The sequence below is a fragment of the Rhagoletis pomonella genome, unplaced genomic scaffold (genome assembly GCF_013731165.1).
Source record: "Rhagoletis pomonella isolate Grant_MI unplaced genomic scaffold, Rhpom_1.0 Rhpom_scaffold_00005, whole genome shotgun sequence".
Classification (NCBI taxonomy): Eukaryota; Metazoa; Arthropoda; class Insecta; order Diptera; family Tephritidae; genus Rhagoletis; species Rhagoletis pomonella.
The window spans coordinates 62,923,558-62,947,959 of NW_023458559.1; the positions used below are offsets into that span (position 1 = coordinate 62,923,558).

The 24,402-nt window shown below is 35.9% G+C and overlaps 1 protein-coding gene and 3 non-coding genes across 4 annotated transcripts; 2 read left to right on the forward strand and 2 right to left on the reverse strand.

Annotated features, from left to right (window-relative positions):
• Nucleotides 1–16,931: 16,931 nt before the first annotated feature.
• On the reverse strand, nucleotides 16,932–17,129 carry LOC118740264. The gene has a single exon (XR_004993111.1). It is a non-coding gene; the product is annotated as a U2 spliceosomal RNA (small nuclear RNA).
• A 557-nt stretch (nucleotides 17,130–17,686) lies between these two features.
• Nucleotides 17,687–17,722, forward strand: LOC118740257. The gene has a single exon (XR_004993105.1). It is a non-coding gene; the product is annotated as a U5 spliceosomal RNA (small nuclear RNA).
• Nucleotides 17,723–19,228: 1,506 nt separating this feature from the next.
• LOC118740254 lies at nucleotides 19,229–19,353 on the reverse strand. Its single transcript, XR_004993101.1, has one exon. It is a non-coding gene; the product is annotated as a U5 spliceosomal RNA (small nuclear RNA).
• Nucleotides 19,354–22,049: 2,696 nt separating this feature from the next.
• LOC118740175 (putative phosphatidate phosphatase) lies at nucleotides 22,050–23,146 on the forward strand. The gene has a single exon (XM_036471672.1). The coding sequence runs from the start codon at nucleotides 22,142–22,144 to the stop codon at nucleotides 23,144–23,146; it is 1,005 nt and encodes a 334-aa protein (XP_036327565.1). The 5' UTR covers nucleotides 22,050–22,141.
• The last annotated feature ends 1,256 nt before the right edge of the window (nucleotides 23,147–24,402 follow it).

The window sequence follows — 24,402 nt, forward strand, 5'->3', positions numbered from 1 at the left end:
AAAAAAAACCAAAATAGCTTCCTGTTTCTGTTTATTTACATTTTTTATATGTTGACGATTTTTACATGCAAATGACGATTTGTGAAAACCAAACCGACGATTTCTCACATTAGTAGCCTGGCAACACTGGTTGCACTTCCGTTTCGCGCGCTCAGTCATGTCTACGGTCCTATGCAAGCGCGCAGATTGTGAAGCGGCAGTGGCGGAACGGAATCTATGATTGCGAGCAATTCACTGCTGGAAGTTCAGTCATATTTTCGACCAAAAATTCGGTGCTGCGGCAGCAATGCCTCAAATTCATTTCGCCACACTTCTTTTATCCTTCATTTTCAATTTTTACTTCACACTAGTCACTGAAGCGCGGGGTGTGCGGGGGTGTAAGTATTAGTACCTACATAAATACATATGTATGTTGTTGCATTTGCTATGCATACCGGAAGCACATAGTTCCCCTCCCGCTCTGCTGCACCAATCATGTTTCGAACTGGAGGCTCTGTAGCCTGGAATTGCAGTCTCAAATTGAAGTTCTCTTTGCAATGAAGTAGCATTTGAAGTTGAAATTGTATAGTCGGTCTATGGTCTAAACTGGAGCATTCGCGGTTTTTCCGCAACATCGTGGTTGTGATGAAGTGTTTAGCTTGGCACTGAAAGTGTATTATCATCGATACGCGCGCACGCCCGCTTCTCTTGCGGTTTCATCGTGATTCCAACAGGAAGTGGCGAGTTTTGACGCCAAAAGTGTGGTAATGTAACGGCGTGATGTGTGTGAAATAGGTGCAAGTGCACTTGAATTTAATGGGAAAGTAAGAGGTGAATAAGTTTTTCGCTTTGGAAGATGGGAGATTCCTTTAATAAGAAGAACAGAAGAACTTTTCCTTTTTTAGTTGCAATTAATAATTCGTAATGCTTGAGGTACACCTAAGGCGGTTTATGTCTCAGGATCCAAAAATAAAATTTTAAGGCTGCGGAAGAACTTCAGCGCTCCCCTTTCACTGAACCTCCACAAGTCTTGGCAAAGTTTACGACTGCTTAACTACTCAATCTATGCCTAACTCTGCTACTCTAGCTAAAAATTTGAAATACAATGAACAACTTTGAAGTAAGTGTTTTTTTTCGGAGTGGATAATTAAAAATAATTTTCGGAGTACATTTTCGGAATAAAAATTCGGAGTAAAATTTTGGAGTATGTAAAGCAGGTTAGGTGTTGTTATTCAATCACAGTAGATATGTTCACAGTTCTTTTACTTTTTTTTAGAAAATTTGGAGTAAATTTCGATATCTGATTGATAATCGAGAGTCCCTTCGTGTAAGTCTCAGAGTTTTTTCAAAATGTTTTGGAGTATATTATATTGATCCTATTAACTGTCAGAATATTTAAATAAAAAAAATATAAATTTTAAGAATTCTTAATTTTTTATAGTTAACTTCGGAGTAACTAAAATTTGGTTTTTTCGGAACTTAGACAATATATATATATATATATATATATATATATATATATCGTCGTTTAAAGTACAACCGCGTGTCAAGAAAATTCAAAACCGCGTATGTGAGGTTGCATAAATTATTTTCTAGAGAGTTAAAACACCCATATTTCAAATGGTTTTCTTTTTTAGAAAGAAATCGCATTTCAGGCTAGCATATTTCAGGATGAATGGATAAGCATTGAGCCAAGAGCTTGTGTGAGCAAATCCAATTTTTGGGAGCCAATGTCAGTTACGCTGTTTTGCTGAATGACGATACGCGGTTTTGTACTTTGTACTTTAAACGACGATATATAAGTTTCAAAAATTCGATCTGCTCTGACCAGTTTGAATTTCTTCAGTAAATTTGGGAGTAGAAATTATAAAATTTTCCTTAAAAAATTCGGAATAAATATCAAATTCACTATTTTTACGACTCTCACGATTAGGAAAAACTCGGATTAGGAAAAATTCGGAGAAAGTGCTTATTTTTTAGGTTATGGTTGGATTTTCGGTAACACATTTCGGTGTAGAAAATGGTTTTCGTAGTTTATTAAAAAAATATCTGAGTGTGTCGAAGTTCTTTGTCAGAACATAAAGTTATTACATTAAGTTGTTCTGTTTCGAAGAGACAACTGTTTTCCTATTAGCCGTTCTAGTACTCACACACCAAATCTCAGTTCTTATCACCATAACGTACCAACCTAATGTCTGTAAACTAAAGCTCCTAGTAGAACTACTTAAAGAAAAAATATTTTGCCATATTTTGTCGCCATCGAAAATGTAAAAAGGTGCTCTCAAAATTCGGCCAAATATAATTGTCCCTTTGCTATGCAAAACTACATTAGATGCAGGGATGTACGGTGATTTAATTTTTGTTTGATTGTAAGGTGATATTGTCTAATGTACATACATATATACATATATATGTTTCTGATAACATGAAAAATAGAGAGTTTCAGTTCACATGCACATACACATACGTTATGACAAACTAAATACCATTAAACAGAGGTAGTCCTCCACTTCACTGCATCCAGAAAGTAAAACCAATCATTAAGGACATCTGTTGAGGCAATTAGCAAACATTTCGATTCACTAATGAATGCTTTTGGCCATACATGCTTACTTACATATTTATCTACTTACCATAAGAGCACCTTTAAATATTTGCTATCTTTGCTTTAATGTCTTCGAATCTCCTCCTTCTCCTTTAACTCAATACATTTTTGTAAGCATATTCCCGCCGCCTTTGAGTGATGTCTTCTCTTTTTGGTACACAACGATCTATACAGCCCACCCCCTGCCCCCTTCCCTTATCATTCATTTCTGCCTTCACTTAGGACCAGCATTAATTTATTTTCACACTTTCGCATTTAATTTTGGCCTAATTTTCCAACAAGCGTACGACCGCCTGCTGCCCACCGCTGCTGCTACTACGCCGTAGGCTGACAACAATTTAGTGTTCCTTAACTTGCCACACCTGGTGCTGTCAGTTTTTGCGCCTACTCTGCTCTTATTCTCCTCTGACCTCGCTACACACACTTGCACTTTCGCATGTTTTTTTTTCCACCTTTTATCTCCTTTATTTTGTTTACCTTGCTTGCCAGCGACCCGCTTGAGATTTCCACACCAGTTGTTGGCGTGGCGCGAAGCTTTTGCTGGTGACACCCTTAAGGCCCGTTTACATACAACTTTGGCGTTGCGTTGGCGTTGGCGTCGCTTCGACAGCTGACTATGAATACATGCATTTATATGAAAGTCTCCATATAACCAAAGTTGGGCAACGCCAACGCCAACACAACGCAGAAAGATGGCCAACTCTCAACTTTTCGCGCGCGTCGTTCGTCAGCTGTTCTAAATAATCAAAATTATGTGATTTAATTTTTATTTTTAATCAAATGCGGGCAAGAAATATAGTTTTTAATGCAATTATTGATGTAAAAATTTTGATTTATCAGCCGCTAGTATGTCAATTTAGTGACCAAAGTATTCTGTGCTAAGCGTTCATTGTAGCAAGCACGGGCGTTACGCGCGCCGCTGTCAAAGCGACGCCAGCGCCAACGCAACGCCAAAGTTGTATGTGGACGGGCCTTTATCAACATCACGTTGGCGTTGGCGCTATCTTCAAGGAGGCACTAGACGCCGCCTGCTGCATCTTCAGCTGCGTACTCAGCTCGAAAGTGTGCTACGCTCAGATTCACCTGTGTGTTTGTTTGCATTTGTTTGCTTTGGCTTAATTGGATCATTTTCTTCTATATAGGTAAAGTCTTACTCGCTACCACAACCAGAGTTGCCAGAAGTGTATACTTATCTTCGAAATAAAGATATTTTTCATAAATAATCAGAGAAATATTCACATGAAGATAACTGCAACAAAATAAAACTTCATACAAAAAATGTTCACAGTGAGGACATCTGGCAGCACTTAACGATTTTCAATATACTACGATTTCAAATAAACTTGAGCAAAACAAAGATACGTAACAAACCACCACCTTAAGTGGTATTATTCAGTTTCAGTAACCTTTTTATGGTGTTTTGAAGATTTAATCGTCACTTGGAAGATTTTTAACAAGTTTTTTTCTGGCAACACTGACCACAAGAGCACACACACACACACACACATAAATCCATCATCAGCGCCTGTCCGTGCCGCATTTACACTTTCTTGTCTCATCCCTTTCCCACGTCTACGTCCACTTCATTCCACCTTTTCTAAGCCCACTCGAGAACTTTCACTTTGACTTTGTTTTGCTTTGCTTTTGGTTCTGCCTTTTTTCGGTTTTCCAGTTATTATGATTAATTTGCCTTTACACCTTCTGCTGTGGCAGTCAAATTGCGGTTGACTGCGGTCTTACAGCTTTATCGAACGCGGGCGGAGTGGGCTCGGCGCGGCGCGCTGAAGTATTGTGGCTCTGCTGCTGCTGACACCTTCTTTGGGTCAGATGTGTGATAAATTAGTGCACAATTTACTAAATGATGGTAGTAAATGTCAGCTGCGTCTAAGACGCGTTAATTAATTAGCAACAACGTTAACAAGGATGCAAAGCAAAAAAAAACTAAAAATAAAAAAGGAAAAGAGAAAGCAGAAAATGAAGCATCGAGGTACAGAGGTACATACAAGCATGAAATTATTGGTACAGGAAATGCTATTGTAGGTGAGGCAAATAACCGTTTGGTCTAATTTGAGCGCACTTTCACCTTAGCTCTGCGTAGTGGCAGGCACCGATGGGCCAATGGGATGAAAGTCGTTCGAAGTACGCAGAGAGAATTGAAGTGGGCACAGTATACCCTTAATGAAACTGCTAAGTGAGCTTGCTGACAGCGCTGTTTGCCTTTAAAGAGTTACGAATTTATTAAGATGTTGAAATATTTGTTTGAAGGATATGGAGAATTGTGACCAAAAAGGTGGATGACAGGTTGCTTTACGATGAGGAAAACCACACGAGTGCATATGAAATTTTTACTTTTTTGATTTAAAAATATTTTCTTGGTTCATAGTTGAGTAGTACTCGTTCATTAAATGCGAGTTTTTGGTCGAACTGAAAAATATTTTGCGCACAAACCAATTTTTTTTTTTACAGTTCTATAACTTTTTTAATGGTAGGGGTGCCAGTAACCGTCGAAATTCGACTGTTTTTCTATTTTTTTAAGACCATTGAACTTAGCACGTCGTTTAACTTATAAGATACAAAATTACTTCTCGGAAAATCTCCTGCTTTGGAACTAAAACGTGACTACAATTTTTGTATTTCTATGTCGATAAATTTCGATAATTTGATACATATTGAAGATTCAATGAATTACAAACACACGGAAATCCGATAACTCAACAAAATTCGATAACTCGACTAAATTCAGTAACTCGACTAATTTCGATTAATTTGCATAACTGTGCGTTTCGATATACTTTGGATACCTATATAAATTTCGATGACCCGGTTAATTTTATATATATATATATTATATTTTTCCAAAGCAATTGACAAATTTTATTAACTGCTTACACTCTGGTAACACGAAAAGATTTCTTAAGCAGTAATTACTCGATAAACTTATATAACCTTGAAATTTCGATATATTTGGCAAAATCCCAAAGCTTCGATTCGATAAATCGGCAAATTTTAGTAAATATTGATAATTCTACGAATGAAATAAAATTCTATAAATATCGATATCTTGATAAATATCAATAACTTGACAAATTTCGATAGCCCCATAACCATCCGTAAATTTCGACAACTAAATGCCTGTTTCTATAAATTTCGTTAACTCAGTAATAATATGTATCAATTTGAATAATTCGATAGTTAGATTCGGAGTTTGGAAAGTCGAAATATCAGTAGCAAATAATTTTTTTTTTTACTTTCGGAGTTCTCACGGAAAATTTCGGAGCAACTATCAATTTTTTTAATTAGAAATTGTAGTTTTGAAAGAAAGTGTCGGTAATTTTTAAAGAAGTTTAATACTTTTATACACAATTGAGTTTCCGTAAGGATTTAAATATTTTCGGAGTATATTTAAAGATTTCGGAGTAGCGCTCTGTTTTTGGTTCCCAATAGGTATTTAGGAAGTGAGCTTTTGTTTGTATAAATATATTGTCTTCAGCAGAGAATGAATTCCTTCAAGGCGGTTTTTTTGCATCGCTCTTTACTATGACTTTTTGTAAAGAATAAATATTTTTGTCCCCGAAAAGTTAAAAGCGTAATAAATTTCAGACTCTCAACTTAAACATCCTAGATTTGTTTAATTTTCCTTCGTTCCTCGGCGATGTGTTACTTATCTAAAAAAATGATTTATTATAAATCGTATAATTTTTAAATTATAATTGAAAAATTTGAATTTTATCCGAAAAATTGTTTATCTTTGAAATTTGCTCTTCCCGTGCTCACACAATACACTCTTCGCACCGTTCCATTCCACATAGATTTACGCTTACTGCTGAAAAGCAAATCGTTAGACATTGCCTTAATTTTTCACCTCGTTTATCAGTGAGTGACAAGTTCGGACTTAACAGCGAATATAATAAAAATCCTAGAAAAATAGAACATTAAAAACGACAAATCGCATCGTTTATCCTCCTGTTTTTGTATTTTTCGCGCTATCATCAGCGCATTTTGTCCATTATTTAGTTAGGATAGATGCAATTGGCCGAAACACACAAAACAAAACAAACAACAAAGGCAACAATAACAAACAGCATTGCATTGGCATGTAACATCAAGCTTGGACATGATTTCCGCTTCTCTCCACGCTTCGCACGATGAATGAGTGAACGTGCGCGCAGCAGCAGTGGTCATCGTAATCGAATGTTTTTTTTTTCTAAACGACGACGCCCTGCCATGGTAACAAACAAGCTGCTTAAATTCTCCAGCTGCGTTCACTGTCTGCCTGTTCTTTTGCCATTGTCCTGCACAATTATCTTGACACAGCACGGCGCCATCTATCTGACTTTTCTCGCTGCAGTAACAGCAAGCACGGCAGCAGGTTCTTTATCATTTGCAGACTTTTGACAACTTTTTGACTTACAAGCTTCATGCTACCATGTGTTGTTGTTGTTCCTCTTGTTGGTGTTGATGATGGTTGTTGTGGCTTGTCTCCGGGGTGTTCGTGCTGCTGTTGCTGGCATTGCGTGCAACTGTGCACTTTAGGGCTTCTTACCAACAAAATTTCGTTTTTTGTTGCTTCGCTGGAACTGTAAAAATGCAATCAACACTCATTTAGCAACATCATTTGTCAGACTTCAACATTTTATTGTACGACACAGCGGTAGCGCGGATGCGACACCTAGGTCGAGGAGGAGCACAAAGGACTGTTTGTTGTTGGACGATTTCAACGAGGTTATCCTTCATCATGCCATACAAAGTTCTTATTCCTGAAAGGGGCTCTTGGAAAGCGATAACCACAACGATCAGGGGAGAATTCCAAGTTTTGTATTATTTAGGCCTTAGGATAATTTGAGATAAGGAGGTATAAAGTCCCTGCACTGAATCCCATATACCAGGGGAACGCTGAACTGTCTGAAAATGTATGATCGTGGAGATATAGGAAAAACTCTGTGGAATCACAATATAATGCACGGTGGTTCAAAACTGGCATTTAGTGTTCACGATTCACTGGGGCCTTCATTTTTCACTCAATTTGACTAGTTTTTTTTTTTTTATGAAAGCTAGTAAAATTTGTAAGAGACCAATGGTGGTAGACAGCAATAGTTAAACTCTATGGGCTCTGGTATGGTGAAGAGCATCAAGATAATTGCCATATCTTAAGCCATTGAAAAGTACATTTATGGTATATGGTTACCTTAGAAATTACACTGAATTAAGGAAAGTATATGGGTCGACGCCTCAACTGGGAGAGGGGAACCAAAATAAGTGTCATAGCGGACAGTCAAACAACTTGAACAGCCTGTATTTAACAAACCCGGAACGCTTAGCATGGTTACCTAGGGGTAATTTGCTGGTCGCGAAGGCTTTTATTGAACCGAAAGAGCCTACTCCTCAAATTGGAGAAAGGGAACTAAACCAGAGAGGGGAACACACAACGAATTATCTAAGAAGATGATGAAGATGTTGCAACCAAGACATATGAGTTCGCTCTTTGACTTCTGATGTGGAATACACAGACCGTTTCTGGCGAGTTGACACAGTTAACACAGAACAAGAACGTTCGCTGTCAATTACTTAACTTGCACCCGACCGGAATTTGGCGAGGATGGATACAATGTTAAAAAGGTCATCGGGAAATTAGTAAACGTTCCTAAGAAAGTACTTCCTTGACTTGAAGAAAAAGTTCAAACCGATTGGATGTAATGGGAGCCGTATTCTTTCCTAATGGGGATTAAAGTATAGCGTCGATTTGTTCAATTCCTCAATTTAAGTTATTATTATTTTTTCCTTATTTTCCTCTTTTGTAAAAGCTCATATACGATTTCTCATCTGCCTGCAATTTGTTTTCTTCATCCAATCTCGATCTAACAAAATAGCCTTATTTAAATTCACCTCACGCTGGGATAAGGCGATTTTTATCATTGTATTTTTACCAAACAAATTTTGCACATCATCAATTCAATTAGCTGCCGACGATAATTTCGTTGTCGTCACGCTGCGTAGCACAAAACTAACAAACAAACAAGCAAACAACAGCAACACACAGCATTAGCAAGCGACAAGACACATTCAGTGCAAAATCATTTGCATTTGTTAGAGTATTAAGTAACGGGTGATTTTTTAAGAGCTTGATAACTTTTTTTTTTAAAAAAACGCATAAAATTTGCAAAATCTCATCGGTTCTTTATTTGAAACGTTAGATTGGTCCATGACATTTACTTTTTGAAGATAATTTCATTTAAATGTTGACCGCGGCTGCGTCTTAGGTGGTCCATTCGGAAAGTCCAATTTTGGGCAACTTTTTCGAGCATTTCGGCCGGAATAGCCCGAATTTCTTCGGAAATGTTGTCTTCCAAAGCTGGAATAGTTGCTGGCTTATTTCTGTAGACTTTAGACTTGACGTAGCCCCACAAAAAATAGTCTAAAGGCGTCAAATCGCATGATCTTGGTGGCCAACTTACCGGTCCATTTCTTGAGATGAATTGTTCTCCGAAGTTTTCCCTCAAAATGGCCATAGAATCGCGAGCTGTGTGGCATGTAGCGCCATCTTGTTGAAACCTCATGTCAACCAAGTTCAGTTCTTCCATTTTTGGCAACAAAAAGTTTGTTAGCATCGAACGATAGCGATCGCCATTCACCGTAACGTTGCGTCCAACAGCATCTTTGAAAAAATACGGTCCAATGATTCCACCAGCGTACAAACCACACCAAACAGTGCATTTTTCGGGATGCATGGGCAGTTCTTGAACGGCTTCTGGTTGCTCTTCACTCCAAATGCGGCAATTTTGCTTATTTACGAAGCCATTCAACCAGAAATGAGCCTCATCGCTGAACAAAATTTGTCGATAAAAACATTTCGAACCGAACACTGATTTTGGTAATAAAATTCAATGATTTGCAAGCGTTGCTCGTTAGTAAGTCTATTCATGATGAAATTTCAAAGCATACTGAGCATCTTTCTCTTTGACACCATGTCTGAAATCCCACGTGATCTGTCAAATACTAATGCATGAAAATCCTAACCTCAAAAAAATCACCCGTTAGAATGTGATGTTTTGAATGCAACGTGCGATAGCAAGCAAGAAGTTGCAACAACACAGCCAAAAAAAAAAAAATTGCAATGAGAAAAAAAAATGTCCTACAAATAAAAATGATGAAAAATCAGCAACAAAACTGGCACTACAAAATTGAAATAAATGAAAGATGGAGAGCGCAAAAATGAGCAACAGCATCAGCAACAACAACAGCAGCAACAGCAGATACTGTTTATTGCGAATCACCGCTGCGTCGATGATGAAAAGTTGCAAGTTGCCAGCAGTACGCTGCAACTGCCAATTTTCAAAGACAAATTGATTTATGTACAGGACGATATCAAAGTTCGACGCTGACACGAACGTTTCTCAGTTGCCGGGTTGCCAACTACCGAATGTGCCTGTCGTTCAAGATTCATTGCTGTTGAATTGACAGCGGATTGAAGTGGATGAGATGGCAAAGTAAAGAAGAAGAGATAATGGAAAATTAAAAAATGAAAAAGTCAACGGCTCCAAACGACATGCAACGGATACTAGAGAAGGTGTATGAGGTAAGGAAGTAGGACAAAAGAAAAAAAATCGCAACTCAATAGTGGGCAATGAGTGATGAGGGAGGAGCAGCGTAAGAAAGCGAGTGATTTGTTGGTGTAGGTATGCTTGCTCGGTTGCTGCTGCTCTTGAAGAAAATGAGGCGACAAAATGTACGCGCTGCAAATGCAATTTACTCCAATGAGCCATTCTTATTGCATTCACTTCACAGCGACAATGAGATTAAAAACTAGATTTTTGCGAGTGATAAAGCACAATGCGACGGCCAACGGGCGCTGCTGCTACAAAAATTGCGCAATATAATGAGGCACATTGTGAGGCAGCTAAGAAAAATTGTGTCGAAATTTGTTTAGGAATAAATAACTGCTGGAGAATAATGAGCGTAGAAATTGCCGATAAAGTGCCAAACAAATGCTTGGGCGCGTGTCAAGAGGTGGGACAATTTAAAAAATCTAAAGTTGATTTAAATCGACTTTTATCCAAACGATAGTACATACTTACGTCTGCAAAGCTTGAGTCATCCTGGTGAATAATTGCCTACTCTTCTTCATCCCAGCAACTTGTGTGTATAAAGAACTTGCTGGTGTATGCCATCTTTGGAAAATCGCTTCACAATGTCTTCGATGACATGGATAGGAATTCTTGCTGCAGATTTGTTTAACTCTGATATTTGCTCAGTCCATTCCTTGTTACGTCCGGGTCATAGGAAGCTTTAAGCTTAATGGTCACTATGGTTGGTGAACGGATCAATGACCTTGACCTTCTCAATGACAAATATCTCCACATCAAAAACATCGCCGTCGTTAGGTGGTTGATAAAAGTTTCCCAAATAGAGAGCTGCGCAAATTTCTTTATGCAATGTTTCAGCTATTGGTGTCAGTGGTAATAATAAATTCACTTAAGAACGTTGCGAGTCTATATCCGGCCCACTACCAAAATCTTTTCATCCTCCTAAACTGGATGTCGTTTCCCTCCAGAACCCCATTCATTGACTGATCAGTGAGAACTTTAAGGCAAGCGCTATCTACCGTATGTAAAAAAGTCAATTAGCCCGATTGGCTCACCCAACCCGATCCCGCAGAGTTGAACGTATCGAACGTTTAATGCGAACTTTGTTTTCAACGCACTTGTTTGTTCTACGCTAGGTTTGATACCGTTATTAGTGTAGAATTTTTCGTTGAGGATTACCAACAATTACTGACTTGAAGCCATAAACCTGCTACCAGAACTTCTACTTTGCTGATCATAGACGAATCCCGATCGGCGCTGATCAAGATCAAGTAATATTATTTATTTGTCAAATGAAGAATATTTTGCATCATTTTCTGTATAAGAATGTGTTTTAAAGAAGGAAGAGTTTGGAACTCTTCCAATAAATGTAAAACGAAATGATTTTTAATGATTTTTTGACCCCAAAAGGCCGGCAAGAAAAATGTTCCGATTTATGGCCGCAGAAATCTAGTCAACGTAGTTACATATAAGGAACTGAGACTACAACGGTTTCCGTAATTTATGAGTAAAAAAATATATTCGAAAATTGAATGCATGATAAAAAAATATAGTGAGGTAGCACCGCTGAGAGGCACTTTTAAAATTCCTGAAGTTTCCAAGCAATTCAATTTTAAAATTTACTCACAAATTCACACACACACATTTTCATTTTCAATCTGAAGCAAAAACAATTTTGAGCAATTTCATTTTTTTATTTTCAACTTGATATGATTTTAAAATGCTGGCAAACTTCAATAAAAAAATCATGGCCGACGAATTGAGAGAACCGTTCTACCTTACTTTGTTTTTATCATGGTTAAATGAATTAAGAATCCCTTAAATTTTCACTCATAGACAATGCTGGAACTCAATATTTTAAAATTGGCCTGTCAATTGTAGTTTTTCTTACTGGAAATTTGTATATCTCATTTTACCGTATAAAGTGTATCTATTTATTATTAAGTGCATCAAGATAATGTAATAACTGAAGCATATTTTCTTTTCTTTACAGGTACGTACGCAAATTTAAAATTGGTAAGCAGTTTTTAAATTTTTAAAGTATTTTCGCTAGTATCTGGCACAAATTACAAGAAAAGGGATATTTAAAAAATAATCGAGCAGCTATTTCAACCAATATAAAAACAAAAACAAAAGTATGCTTCTTATAGCCTCCATAAAGGCCGGATTTACTTAAAATGCCGCCCTTTTATCTGGAACCTACATAAAATATTTTAAAAAAAGGTGTATTTTACATCGCGCCTGATAATGCTGCAGCTACATATGTATGTATGTACATTAAAGTGGTCCAAAAATGTATGTAAAAAAGGAACAGTCCAGCGCCTTCGTCTTGGTCTGCAGGCTGTATCGGAGATACAGCCGCTATATTTAAACGTAGAATACGTGGTATGGTTATTGATAACAATATCAATAGAAAAATCGATAAAAATATTGGTAAAAAAACCAATAAAAATATCGATAAAAATATCGACAACAAAATCGATAAAAATATCGGTAACAAAGTCGATTATAATATCGATAGCAAAAACGATAAAAATATCGATAACAAAACCGATAAAAATATCGATATCAAAATCGATAAAAATATCGATAACAAAATCGATAAATAATCTATAATAAAATCGATAACAAAATCGATTAAAGTGTCGATAACAAAATCGATAAAAATATCGATCATTATATCGATAAGAAACGGAAAATATCGATAGAAAAATCAATAACAAAATCGATCATTATATCGATAAGTTCCGAAAGTATCGATAACAAAATCGATAAAAATATCGATAACAAAACCGATGACAAAATCGATTAAAATGTCGATAACAAAATCGATAAAAATATCGATCATTATATCGATAAGTGAAAATATCGATAGCAAAATAAATAACAAACTCGATCATTTAATCGATAAGTTCTGAAAATATCGATAACAAAATCTATAAAAATATCGATAACAAAATCGTTAGCAAAATCGATAACAAAATCGATAAAAATATCGATAACAAAACCAATAAAAAATATCGATAACAAAATCGATAAAAATATCGATAACAAAATCGATAATAAAATCGATAACAAAATCGATAATAAAGAGATAACAAAATCGATAAAAATATCGATCATTATATCGATAAGTTCCAAAAATATCGATAGCAAAATCAATAACAATATCGATAAAAATTTCGATAACAAAATCGATAAAAAAAACCAACAAAATATCGATTATATCGATAAGTCCCGAGAATCCCTAAAATCCCGAAATAGTTCCGAGATTGAGTCTCTGTGCCTTTATCTATATCCTTTTCTCTACAACTACCTTTATTTTAATCTTTCTTCCTCTATCTTCATCTATACTTTTATCGGTATCCTCATCCGCATCTTTTTCTTTATATTTATCTTTGTTTTTATTTTTATGTTTATCATATTCTTCATATACATATTCCCCTTCACCTTTGCACTTATACATATAAGTAAAGTGTTTAAATTTACCTTGGTCTTCATGTTTGCCTTTATCTTTACTCAACTTTGTTTTTGTGTTTATTTTTACCTTGGCCTTTATCCTTTTCTTTATCTATGTACGTCCTCACCTTTACTTTTATTCTTGGATTGGACTTTTTCTAAATGTTGTTTCACTTCGAAAAGTCTTCGCGTATTATGCATACATGTGTTCATATATGTATGTACATATATAATATGTATGTACATATGTATGTATAGACATACATAGATTACTAAAAATAGAAGCAGATCCACATTAACTGCAATCAACATATGTACGTATGTATGTATTTACATATGTACACACGCTGCGATTAGGTTATAAATAGCGCGCCTCTGTTTATCAAAAGCCGCATTACATACGCATACATACTTTTTGTCTCCTTCCCACACTTCCAACATATGCACGTGTTTGCAAAATGATGACGAGGTGATTTTGTATGGAAAATCATTTATGCCGATATATTTGAATAAAATAAACATATATAGAAGATATCAACCAATACTTCCCATATACCAAACGAAAGGAAAACTCTTGAATTTTTGACTAAAGAAAACAAAAACAAAATCATTCGAGCGGGTTTCGAGCATTTTGGTAATGAAAAAAATTTGCAAATTTTTTCAACAATTTTTTGCCTTAAAATGCTCAATATTTGTTAAATTTATATAAAATTTGTACCCGATAATATTTCTACTGCTCCAAAGAACCTATATCCCGAAAATGAAAGTTATATATGCCAACAATAAGTTGCTAGAGCACTTTAAAGGCTCAAAATTGACCCCAAAATAAGGCAATGTTTACCGTTGTTTTTACGACAGAAACCGAATTGGTTATTTACAAAAATGAATCTGTCGACAGGTTTGGAATTTTATCTTTGAAACGCCACACTTTCCTTTGAAATCGCTTTAATATATGTACATATATGACGCGCAGTACCGGAGCGCAAAAAATCTGTAAATTATTTCGTTACCATTATCGGTCATGTTGTTATAGAAAAAAAGGCCAGCCGTCGTTTCATGATACTTCAACACAAATTAAAATTTACCAATTGAGAGAAAAACAAAAAAATATTCTCAAAATTTTTGGGATTTTTTTTTTTTACTTAAACAAATATTTTTTAAGAAAACTAAATTAGAGACCCTCTAGTAAAAGTTTCATATATAAATTTTAATATTCCTGCGCGCGGTAAAAATTGAAATTTTAAATCTCCTGTATCTTGACAACTCTTCGTACTACACCTCTTCACAGAATAAAAAAGATGTCCAATAACATTATGATTTGGTGGAATTGTAGCATAATTGGCGGATACACTTAAGGAATTTTTACTCTTATCCAGTATTAGGCACAGTTGAGAGTCAAAAACTGAATTAAATTTAATTATAAACAAACAAATTTGTAAAATTTAGAAAGCTTTAGATAACCGACATTAAATAAATAAACCTGCACTTATCTGAATTTATGTTACAAAATATTACATTTTACATTAAAATTTGCACGCTTAATGCTTATAATTTATTGTTTAGAATTTATTATCAAAGAGCTTAAAAACTAAAAAAAAATCTCTGTAATTTGATTGAATCGGTGTCTAGGTACGAGCAAATTTCTAAAACGGTGCTAAATAATGCTAAAAATATCAATGTTCCGGGTAACGGGTTAAATAACTCATGAAACCGACTCTGAGGTTAAGTTTCAAGTTTCTATGCTTGAAAATCATCACAAGGTGTACACGTATCTTAACAGGATAGGGAGCTTGCAGACAAAATTAACAAAAGTAAAGAAAACAAATGAAAAAATGATTTATTACGATTTTATCGATACATAAGTATGTAATTCTTCTTTATTACACTCTAAAGTGTCTAGAATTTCCTTTTTGGAACAATTTCCTATTTATAATCTACAAGATGTATTAAATTCTGGTACCCGCCGTCGCTTGAAATGAGTGCTCCGTTCATGGTTTCGGACAGATTTACGTTACGTTATCGTTCAGCAACGTCATTCGTTACTCTGAAGTTCTGCACTTTTCCAACCCTAAAAGGTATCCTTTATCCCGCGGTCACGACAAAATATAAATAATTGAATATAAATTGGAGGCGTCCGACAGGGTCGAAGTAGAAGATTGAACTGTTTTCAATTTATCAAAACGATATATACGGGATCCGTACGATATGACGAAAAAAAAATTTTAACTAAAATTTTTAACCAAAAATTAAAAGCCCCCTCACGCCGAAGACATATTTTATCGAAGTAAAATATTTAGAAAAGATTACACCGTTTTAGAAATTTGCACGTATCTAATCAAATTATAGCACGTCAATTTTCCACAAAATCTACCCCTGCCATCTTCTCGAACACGCTCTTAAATATTAGAGCCCAAAACTGTACAAAACGGAGACTCGCATCGGATTAATATTTGAATTTGGCAACCAGACTTGATCAGGTGAGTTTTTACAAGTATTCGAAAGTGTTTAGCAATCAAGCCCCAAAAACATAATGACATTGGGTAAAATTGGGTCACTCTAACATACATATGTACATATGTGTGTATGTTTAATCTGTCAGAATTGCGTGCCTAGTTATCATAAAATTTTAAATACGACTATCACTGGAAGATGTTTGATTTCTTTTACAATATCGGCATGCAAAAATTCTATAGCAAATATGCGAATATTTTTTCTACTTTATGAGGGACAATTACAACAACAAACAACTAAAATCTTTATTCATAAACCATCTAACTCATAAAATCTCTTGTCTAGACATACTCTCAATCAAATTTTTTTTAAATAAATGTAATAAATTTCAAATTGGCTTCATAATTAACAAAGAAAATAAAATGTTTAGCTGAGTTACCCGACGCAGGTGTGCTATAATCCAACACACTTTTACACATTTGTATGGCTTGAGGTATGCAAATGCTCATTTGTTTTTGATGAGCTCGTTCAAGACGTGCTCTAAAATTGCCATAAATGGACATGGACCCCAAAATTGATGAGCAATAATTTTCAACATTATGGTCCCATTTTTATGAAATTTTTATACCCGAACGCAATAAACTTTTATAATTTTATCACATTATAATATTCTTAAGTACAACAAAATTTCTACAGGTTACGATCATACCAGAGCCTTATTAAAGTTACCATTTCATAAGATTCAACTGGCTTTTCAGATGATAAAAATTCATGCCATATATTTCGAATATCCTTTGTTTCTACAACAAATATTCACTAGAATTCGAACACGTACTTTACTCTTTTGTATATATTCATTAGATTGGGCCAAAATCCCGGCTGTACTGCAATGCCGGGCCAACCCGTGACAGAGGTGGAGCAAGCTCCTAAAACACTCCGTCTAATTCCAAAAATCAGTTTAACATTTGTTGTCCTCCGATGGAGGATCTATCAGATGTTAAGCTGATAAGAACAGATACTACACTTTGATCTTAGCCATAAGGCCGAGAAGCGATAACTTAAACCAGCAAGTTTGTGGGTATTTATACGATATTGAATAAAAACCGGTTGAGAATTGCAAACGGTAAAGGAATAATGTAAAATCCTTTTTAGGAGACGAAAGCAAAAACGGCTGAGATTTCTAGCAAAAAGGAATCAAGGACGAAAACAATGTATCAAATGAGCAGTTGTGTGCGATTTTGTGTAAAGTAATTCCTAACAAAAAAAGAAGGTAAGGACATTGAAAACCTTTCTTAAAGAGGAGGTAGAATAGTTTGCGTTGAAAACATACAATGGCATCAACAACGAACCATTTTTCGCTGCTCAAGGCTGCCTAAGCACACAATGCATCCTTTGAGTCATCCTCTGTAGCGCACAGCTCAACATCCTAGCGGCGAATGTAAAAGCCTCTCTTACCTGAGAAGCAATATATTTTCTATACTTTTTTTTGTGTTTATGATTGTCTTTAAGCTATTATGGTTGAACTGTTTTCCATTTTCGCCTGCACTTCTCGCCTGCAGTTTACAAATTGCTACACCTAAGTTCTTTGATGCAAAATTTACCTTGACATCTGTCGAATAAATCTTTCGCCTTTTACTAAAGATTTCCGTAGAGAGGAGTTATTTGAATTGGCGGCGTGCGCAGTCTAGCCTGGTTTTGGGCGAGCCTATTCCTTTTTTGTCCATGCAATTTTATATATTTTTCCCGTTTTTCATTTTAGGTTTTCCCGTTTTTCATTTTAGGTTTTCCCGTTTTTATATAACCCACTTTTTAAAAATGGCAAATCAATTTTTCTCCGTGTTTTATAATAACTCAGTCAATAAAAATATTACTTTAAAACATATATTGCATCTGCTTATGAAATTCTTAAATTTCGAGCTAGGTTGTTCGTTCTTTTCAATGAATTAGTTCAACGAATGAACTAGTTCGTAAACTATCCAACTCTAAAAAGTATATTAATTCAAAATTTAAACAAAGGACTTCTTAAGTTAAGTTCTCAATTTATTCTATGTTAAGTAATTAGCCATCATTTCACCTTAAACGTTTCGAGTGTTAAAATAACGTCTAAGACAGAACAAATGAGCACCTTTAACGAACTTCATGCTCAGTTAATTACACAAACTGATAGACATTCTCTTTTACTTCCTAATTTGCCGCTATCAAATAATTAGCCATCGCCTTTTACTACTTTAAAACTAGAGCAAATTAGCCAACAATAAATTATCTTCACTAAATTGAACAAACAAAACCTTCTTCGTCTTGTCAAATGATTGTCCAAAAGTGGCCACCTGCTGTACAACAAAAATAACAATCAAATCTAACTAAACAATGGTATATTGACTAGAGCGCGCCACATTTACATACATAGTTGGCACGCATGCGCGCAAAGTGATGAGCCTTCCAAGCTGGCGCTTCTTGCTTCTTGTTCGTCTTAAATGTCAAACCCAAACTAAGCAGATCCGTGTACGTATGTACGTGTACTTATTTCGATGCATCACTTGCACTTTGTAAGCTAGTTGAATTGTTCTTGTTGTTATCCACAAACCAGCGAACACTGCTGGTGGTTGTCCGCAATAATAAATTAATTTGTAATTGCATTGAATACGAAATTGAATTCAATCGCACGATGGGTATACAAAAACAGAATCGAAATGATGGGAATGTTAACCAAATGAGCCAAATGAAATAACTGCAGGGGTGTGATGAAAACGGCAGGAGCTCAAATAGTGGCTCTATTATATTCCCTTTTGACATTGGCAGCAGATGATAATGAGGAAAGACAATGGAAGATGACTAATGGCATGTAGGACTGTCAAATGTATTATACTTAAATAAGGACAGTGTGACAAGTGGAGATCGCAAATATACATGAGTGTTTTAGGTCTTGAAATAAGATCTAAGTTGATTTATTGCTTCTTAATAAATTATTTCGGTATTTTGGGGGGGAAAAAAAATAACTATTTAGCATACAAATATCACTTTGAAGCATTTTTAGTGCCATATAACAAGCTATATTCTAAATTCATCAATCCATGACTCAAATTGCTTGTATTGAAACCGCATAGTAATTTATGAGCCTTTGTAATTATAATATACTTTAATTTATTCATTGCAGGCTCGACCAGCAAAGTCGAGCCATTATCAAAAATTGGTTATAGACCCATTAAAATACTCCTCTCCACGGAAATCTTTAGTAAAAGGCGAAAGATTTATTCGACAACTGAAGAGAAGTCAAGGTGATTTTTGCAACGTCGACGTCAAAGTACTTGAGAAGTAAATCATATAAGGTGGTGAAGAACTACAAGCCAAAAACCGAAAATTTGCTGGTTTTAAACGAAATGAACGTCTCAAGAATTAATAAGTACCCCAAGCACAATACTCTTCACAAGAAAAAAAGATACATTTCACATACATAGAAAATTACCTCAGCTAGTAACAAAGGTAAGCGCATACAAAACAAAACATAACGGCGATAAAGCACTCTTTGTTTAAGTTAGAGCCAAAGGCATCATCAAGGACATATTCCGCGCGCAAGTAGCCTTTGAGTTGCAAAAACTGCTACATATGTATGTCACGTTCATCATTTAAGGGTGTGATCCTTTTCCTTGCTTCCTTTTTGCTTGGAATCATATCCGTTTATTGTTTCTATCTGCCAAAAAGGATTTTACATTACAATTCCCTCGTATGCAATTCTCCTTCGTTTTGAATTAATCATCGTATAAATACTCACACATTTGCGGGTTTAAGTCATCGCTTCTCGGTAAGTATGTCAGTGTCAAAAATACATCGATGTTTATCTCTGATTCGATGCATCGAAATGTGCATCGATATTTTTCGATGCATTGAAGGGTATGCATCGATTTGCATAAGAATTTTCTGTAATAAACATTTCTGCATATATCTATGAAAAAAAAATGCGTGCATTTCGATATAATTTGGTCGGCCAGCGTGCGGGCCCGACTCCAAAATAAATAAATAAACATAAGTTGCTAAAAATACCATTTCGAAGATTGGTGCCATTATTTTTACCGCAACTGTATTTACATTTGTACTTACTAACACAGAGTTGAACCGTAAAAAATCGGTAGAACATACTTTGTATGGAAAAAATGCGTAACCCCGACACACAAAAAATGCCAAAAATCAACGGTAAGTCCTAGCTATTCCAAATTTGCTCCATACATTAAAATTTAATAGACTTTAAAATTACATACCATAATTTTTCTATAGATGCGGATTAAAAATTTATAAAATTTGGTGAAATTTTGAAGAATTGTCATAATTTTTGCCCAAAGTTTGAAGTTTGGATTTATATGGTGTTGGTTAAGTATTCAGCTATATTTTTATAAGAAAATAATAAACATTAAATAAACTAAAGAAAAATAGCCAAAACTTGCTAAAGTGTCGCGCCCCACTTTATATTTGGGTCACCTTATTTTTTCCAGAGAAGGAAGTAGCGGGGCGTTTCTTGATAACATTTTTGCTACGAATGTATTAAATTTAACTGTATTCGCAACTCTGAGAAAACAACGAAACTTGAAGAACAGCAGCAACAAAAGCAACAACCTGGCAAACAATAGCAATAATCATAATGAAGCTTAGATATCAATGAGATATCGAGACCCGCTGCTGCTGCTAAGTACATTCGCGCACCAACCGGTGTTTGAAGTAGCGGGCCCCATTTCAATTTGTATCTTCATTCATTCGACGTATAGGTTAGTCCATATTCAAGCGGCTGTGGAGCGAGTTGTTCGGTGCGGCAAAAATTAAGCGAATCAACGTCTTGGAAATATCGGTAGTGATAGTAACGGTAGAGGTGCCAATAAGCGCGTTCGTTGCTTGTATGTACAACAACTGTAGTTGAATGCAGTTGATGGTGGCCGTTGTGACATTGCATATAATTTTTGCACATTTCAACTCTCAAGTTTTAAAGTACGATTTTTGACGTTGACGAAAATTCCAATTAACGAACGAAAAAAGACGTTGTATACCTAATTAGCAAAAGTATCATATTTGACAATTTTTTTCAACCGAAAAAAAAACAAAACAGAAAATTTTAAATATTGAAATTTGCTTGAAAAATAAAAACAAAATTTAAAAACTCGAGGAAGTTTTTGTAAACTGGTACTACAGGAGATTAAATTTCAGTACAAGCAGAAAAGTATCCACAAGTCATAAACTACCAAAAACTAGGCACAAGTTTTTTAAAACGGCAATAAAGCACAAAACATAAGAACGAAAGCTTTAGAGAATAGTCTCCAAGCGCAAAATACAAAACACCTTAATTTTACGAAAAAAGTTCCAAAAGTTAACTGCCAAAAACGTTGAAAAGTGCCTTATTTATACCTTTCCTAAAGGTTGCACACTGGCCGGAAATTAAAATTTTTTGGCATAAATTCTGAAAAGAAAGTTACATTTTCAAAGATAATAATAACCTCTACTAAAAAAAATTTGGCAAATCTGCTATTACTCAGATAAAATATATTTATTATCAAGCATTTGTTTATTATTAGTTCGCGTCATCACTTGTCAGCTTGCTAGTTCTACTCCGCGGAACAAAAAAATATTGTTCAGTATTTTTCTTTAAATACGCACTACAAATACATAAAATAATAACAAACAAACACACACACACACGATATTTACATTGACCTTTATTTTGTTTACTTATATTAACGCAACCTTTCACAAGCTCATCTCAATTGACTAACAATTTTGTACCAATTCTGACAAAATAACAGCTAATCATACACCTGCCTTTGAAAGCGCACTGAAAGCACAGGGTTGACATATGTATGTACTTTTATAAAAAAAAATTTTATCAAGAATATAGTGCTATAAAAATTTTGAATTTATGCCAAACAAAATTCAATTTCGGCCATTGTGGGTTGTAATATAAAAAATAATTCAACTTGTAGCATAAAAGAGGATACGGGAATCAAATCCAAATAACACCAGATACTCTCCGAATTCCAACAACAGAGAGCACCTCGCGCCTTTCCAAATTGAAGTCACATCTGTACTCAAAATGTCCGGTATGATAACGGTGCGTCGCTTCATCGACTTCTTCCTGTTTGTCGTACTAATTTGCGTCGTGATCGCGCTGTCCCACTTGATGCCGCTACAGAAGCGCGGCTTCTTTTGTGGCGATGAGTCGTTGCAGTACCCCTTCACCGGCAAACAGACTTTTGGTTTTGGCGCGCTATGCATTGTCGCCCTTGGCATCCCCTTCTTCGTCATCCTCACCGTGGAACTCTTTCGACAGCTATCGCCTAGCCGTGGCAAACAGCATGGGCATGTAGCGCACGAATCCAACGACGACTCTTGCCGCTGCGGACGCCGCTGGAAGAATATCTACGCACAGCTCGGCTACTATTTGCTGGGCATGCAGATGACGCTAATCGCCACCGAGATACCAAAGCGCGCCATCGGGCGCCTGCGCCCATACTTCTTCAGCATTTGTAAACCACGTCTGGCCGATGGCACCAACTGTGACATTGAACTCAATGAAGGCCAATACTTCGCCGAATACACTTGCGAAAATGATCTTAGCCAGAAAATGATGGCCGAAATGGCAAAGTCCTTTCCCAGCGGACACTCCTCACTCGCATTCTACGCTATGGCTTACATCGCATTGTACCTGCAAGTGGCGATCAGTACACGCGGCTCCAAGCTACTCAAGAATTTGCTGCAATTTGGATTTGTTATGTTGGCTTGGCTTGTGGCGCTGACACGCGTCACCGATCACTGGCATCACTGGTCCGATGTGCTGGTGGGTATACTGTTGGGCACGCTATTTGCGTGGTTGGTGGCGCGATACGTGGCCAAGTTGTTTGAGGGCCGGTGCTTGACATCCACATTAGCCGCGTCGGAAAAAATAATGGCGCATGCCAGCATAGCCTCCGCGTCGGCGCAATCGGCGACACCGGCATTGCCTGCGTACACATTTGGCAGTGTGCCGTATCTGCAGCACCACGGACCAAATAACGCCGCCGAGGATCAGATATACCGCAATTACGGCTACGTGGCATAAAGCGGGCATGGCGAATGGAGAGAAGAAGCAAATGGGCACGAATGGCAGCTGTAGTGCAAAAACAAAAGTATATACGAGTACGTCGAAGTGCATTTGAGTTGCAGTGAAAACCGTTGCAATTTTGTTATAATTTTATTATTTCTTCATGTTTTGCTTAAATTTAAGTTTGCGACGCACGCATGTGGTGGCATTGGAATTCGAAAAGAAAAGCTCAATGTTTCGAACTGCATTTATATGTACATTGAATGCTGCATTATTCGGTTGAGTGATTTTGTTCAAGTCTTCCACATGAGAGTCGAATTTGAATTGTAACTTATTTGTTAAAAAAATAAATGAATAAAACAGCATGCTTACTTTTTTGGGTTTTCAGATAAGCAAATATGTATGTGTGTAGTTTTATGAACTTTTTATATTTACGATGATGATTCGTTAAAAATTCATTTTAACTGTTGCGTACATTTGAACTTTTAAAAAACATTACCTTTATTCAAAATCAGAGACCACATAAAAAAAATTTTTTCTATTAATTTTAAAAGTGCCCAAAAACGGCAATACATATTTCTGTTGAAAACATAAGGGGACTTGTGCTCTCTCTTCACAAAAAACTTTAGAAAACCATCCTAGTAAATTTCTTAAGAACTGTTTAAGAAAATTTGGCTCAATCTATTCTTTCTTGTCTAAGAAAAACTTGTGTACTATATCCATACATGGCAACCCTCTTCTTGCATTTTTATACCTTTCATAAGCATGAAATAGTATTATAACTTTGGTCCGATGTTTTTCAGTACCAGATTAAGAAGAGATAGACTCATGAAAATGTATACTTATATGTACATATGATCCGAACGTCGAGCTGAACCGATTTAGCCATGCCCGCCTGTCTGTATACAATCTAGTCCCTCAGTTTTCGAGATATCCGACTGAAATTTGGTAAGTGAGTGTATTTTTATAAGCTTTTTTATAACTTTTTAACAACTGCTTGCTCTGCAGTTTCTTGTGTGTTTTTACGGCATGACAAGATTTTAATCATTTGTTTACGCGTTGATACGAAAACTTTATGGCGACCCACCCAATATTTACTCTGTGGACATACATAAATCTACTGAAAAAATATGCAGATAAAATTACTGGCACCGACTAAATTTATACGCATTTCTATCTTGAATCTCTCAACGGCGTTTCCCGCGCGACAAAAAATCCACCGATCACCTTGGCTGCAGAGAGCCTAAAATTTATGTGTATATATGTAGGTGCAT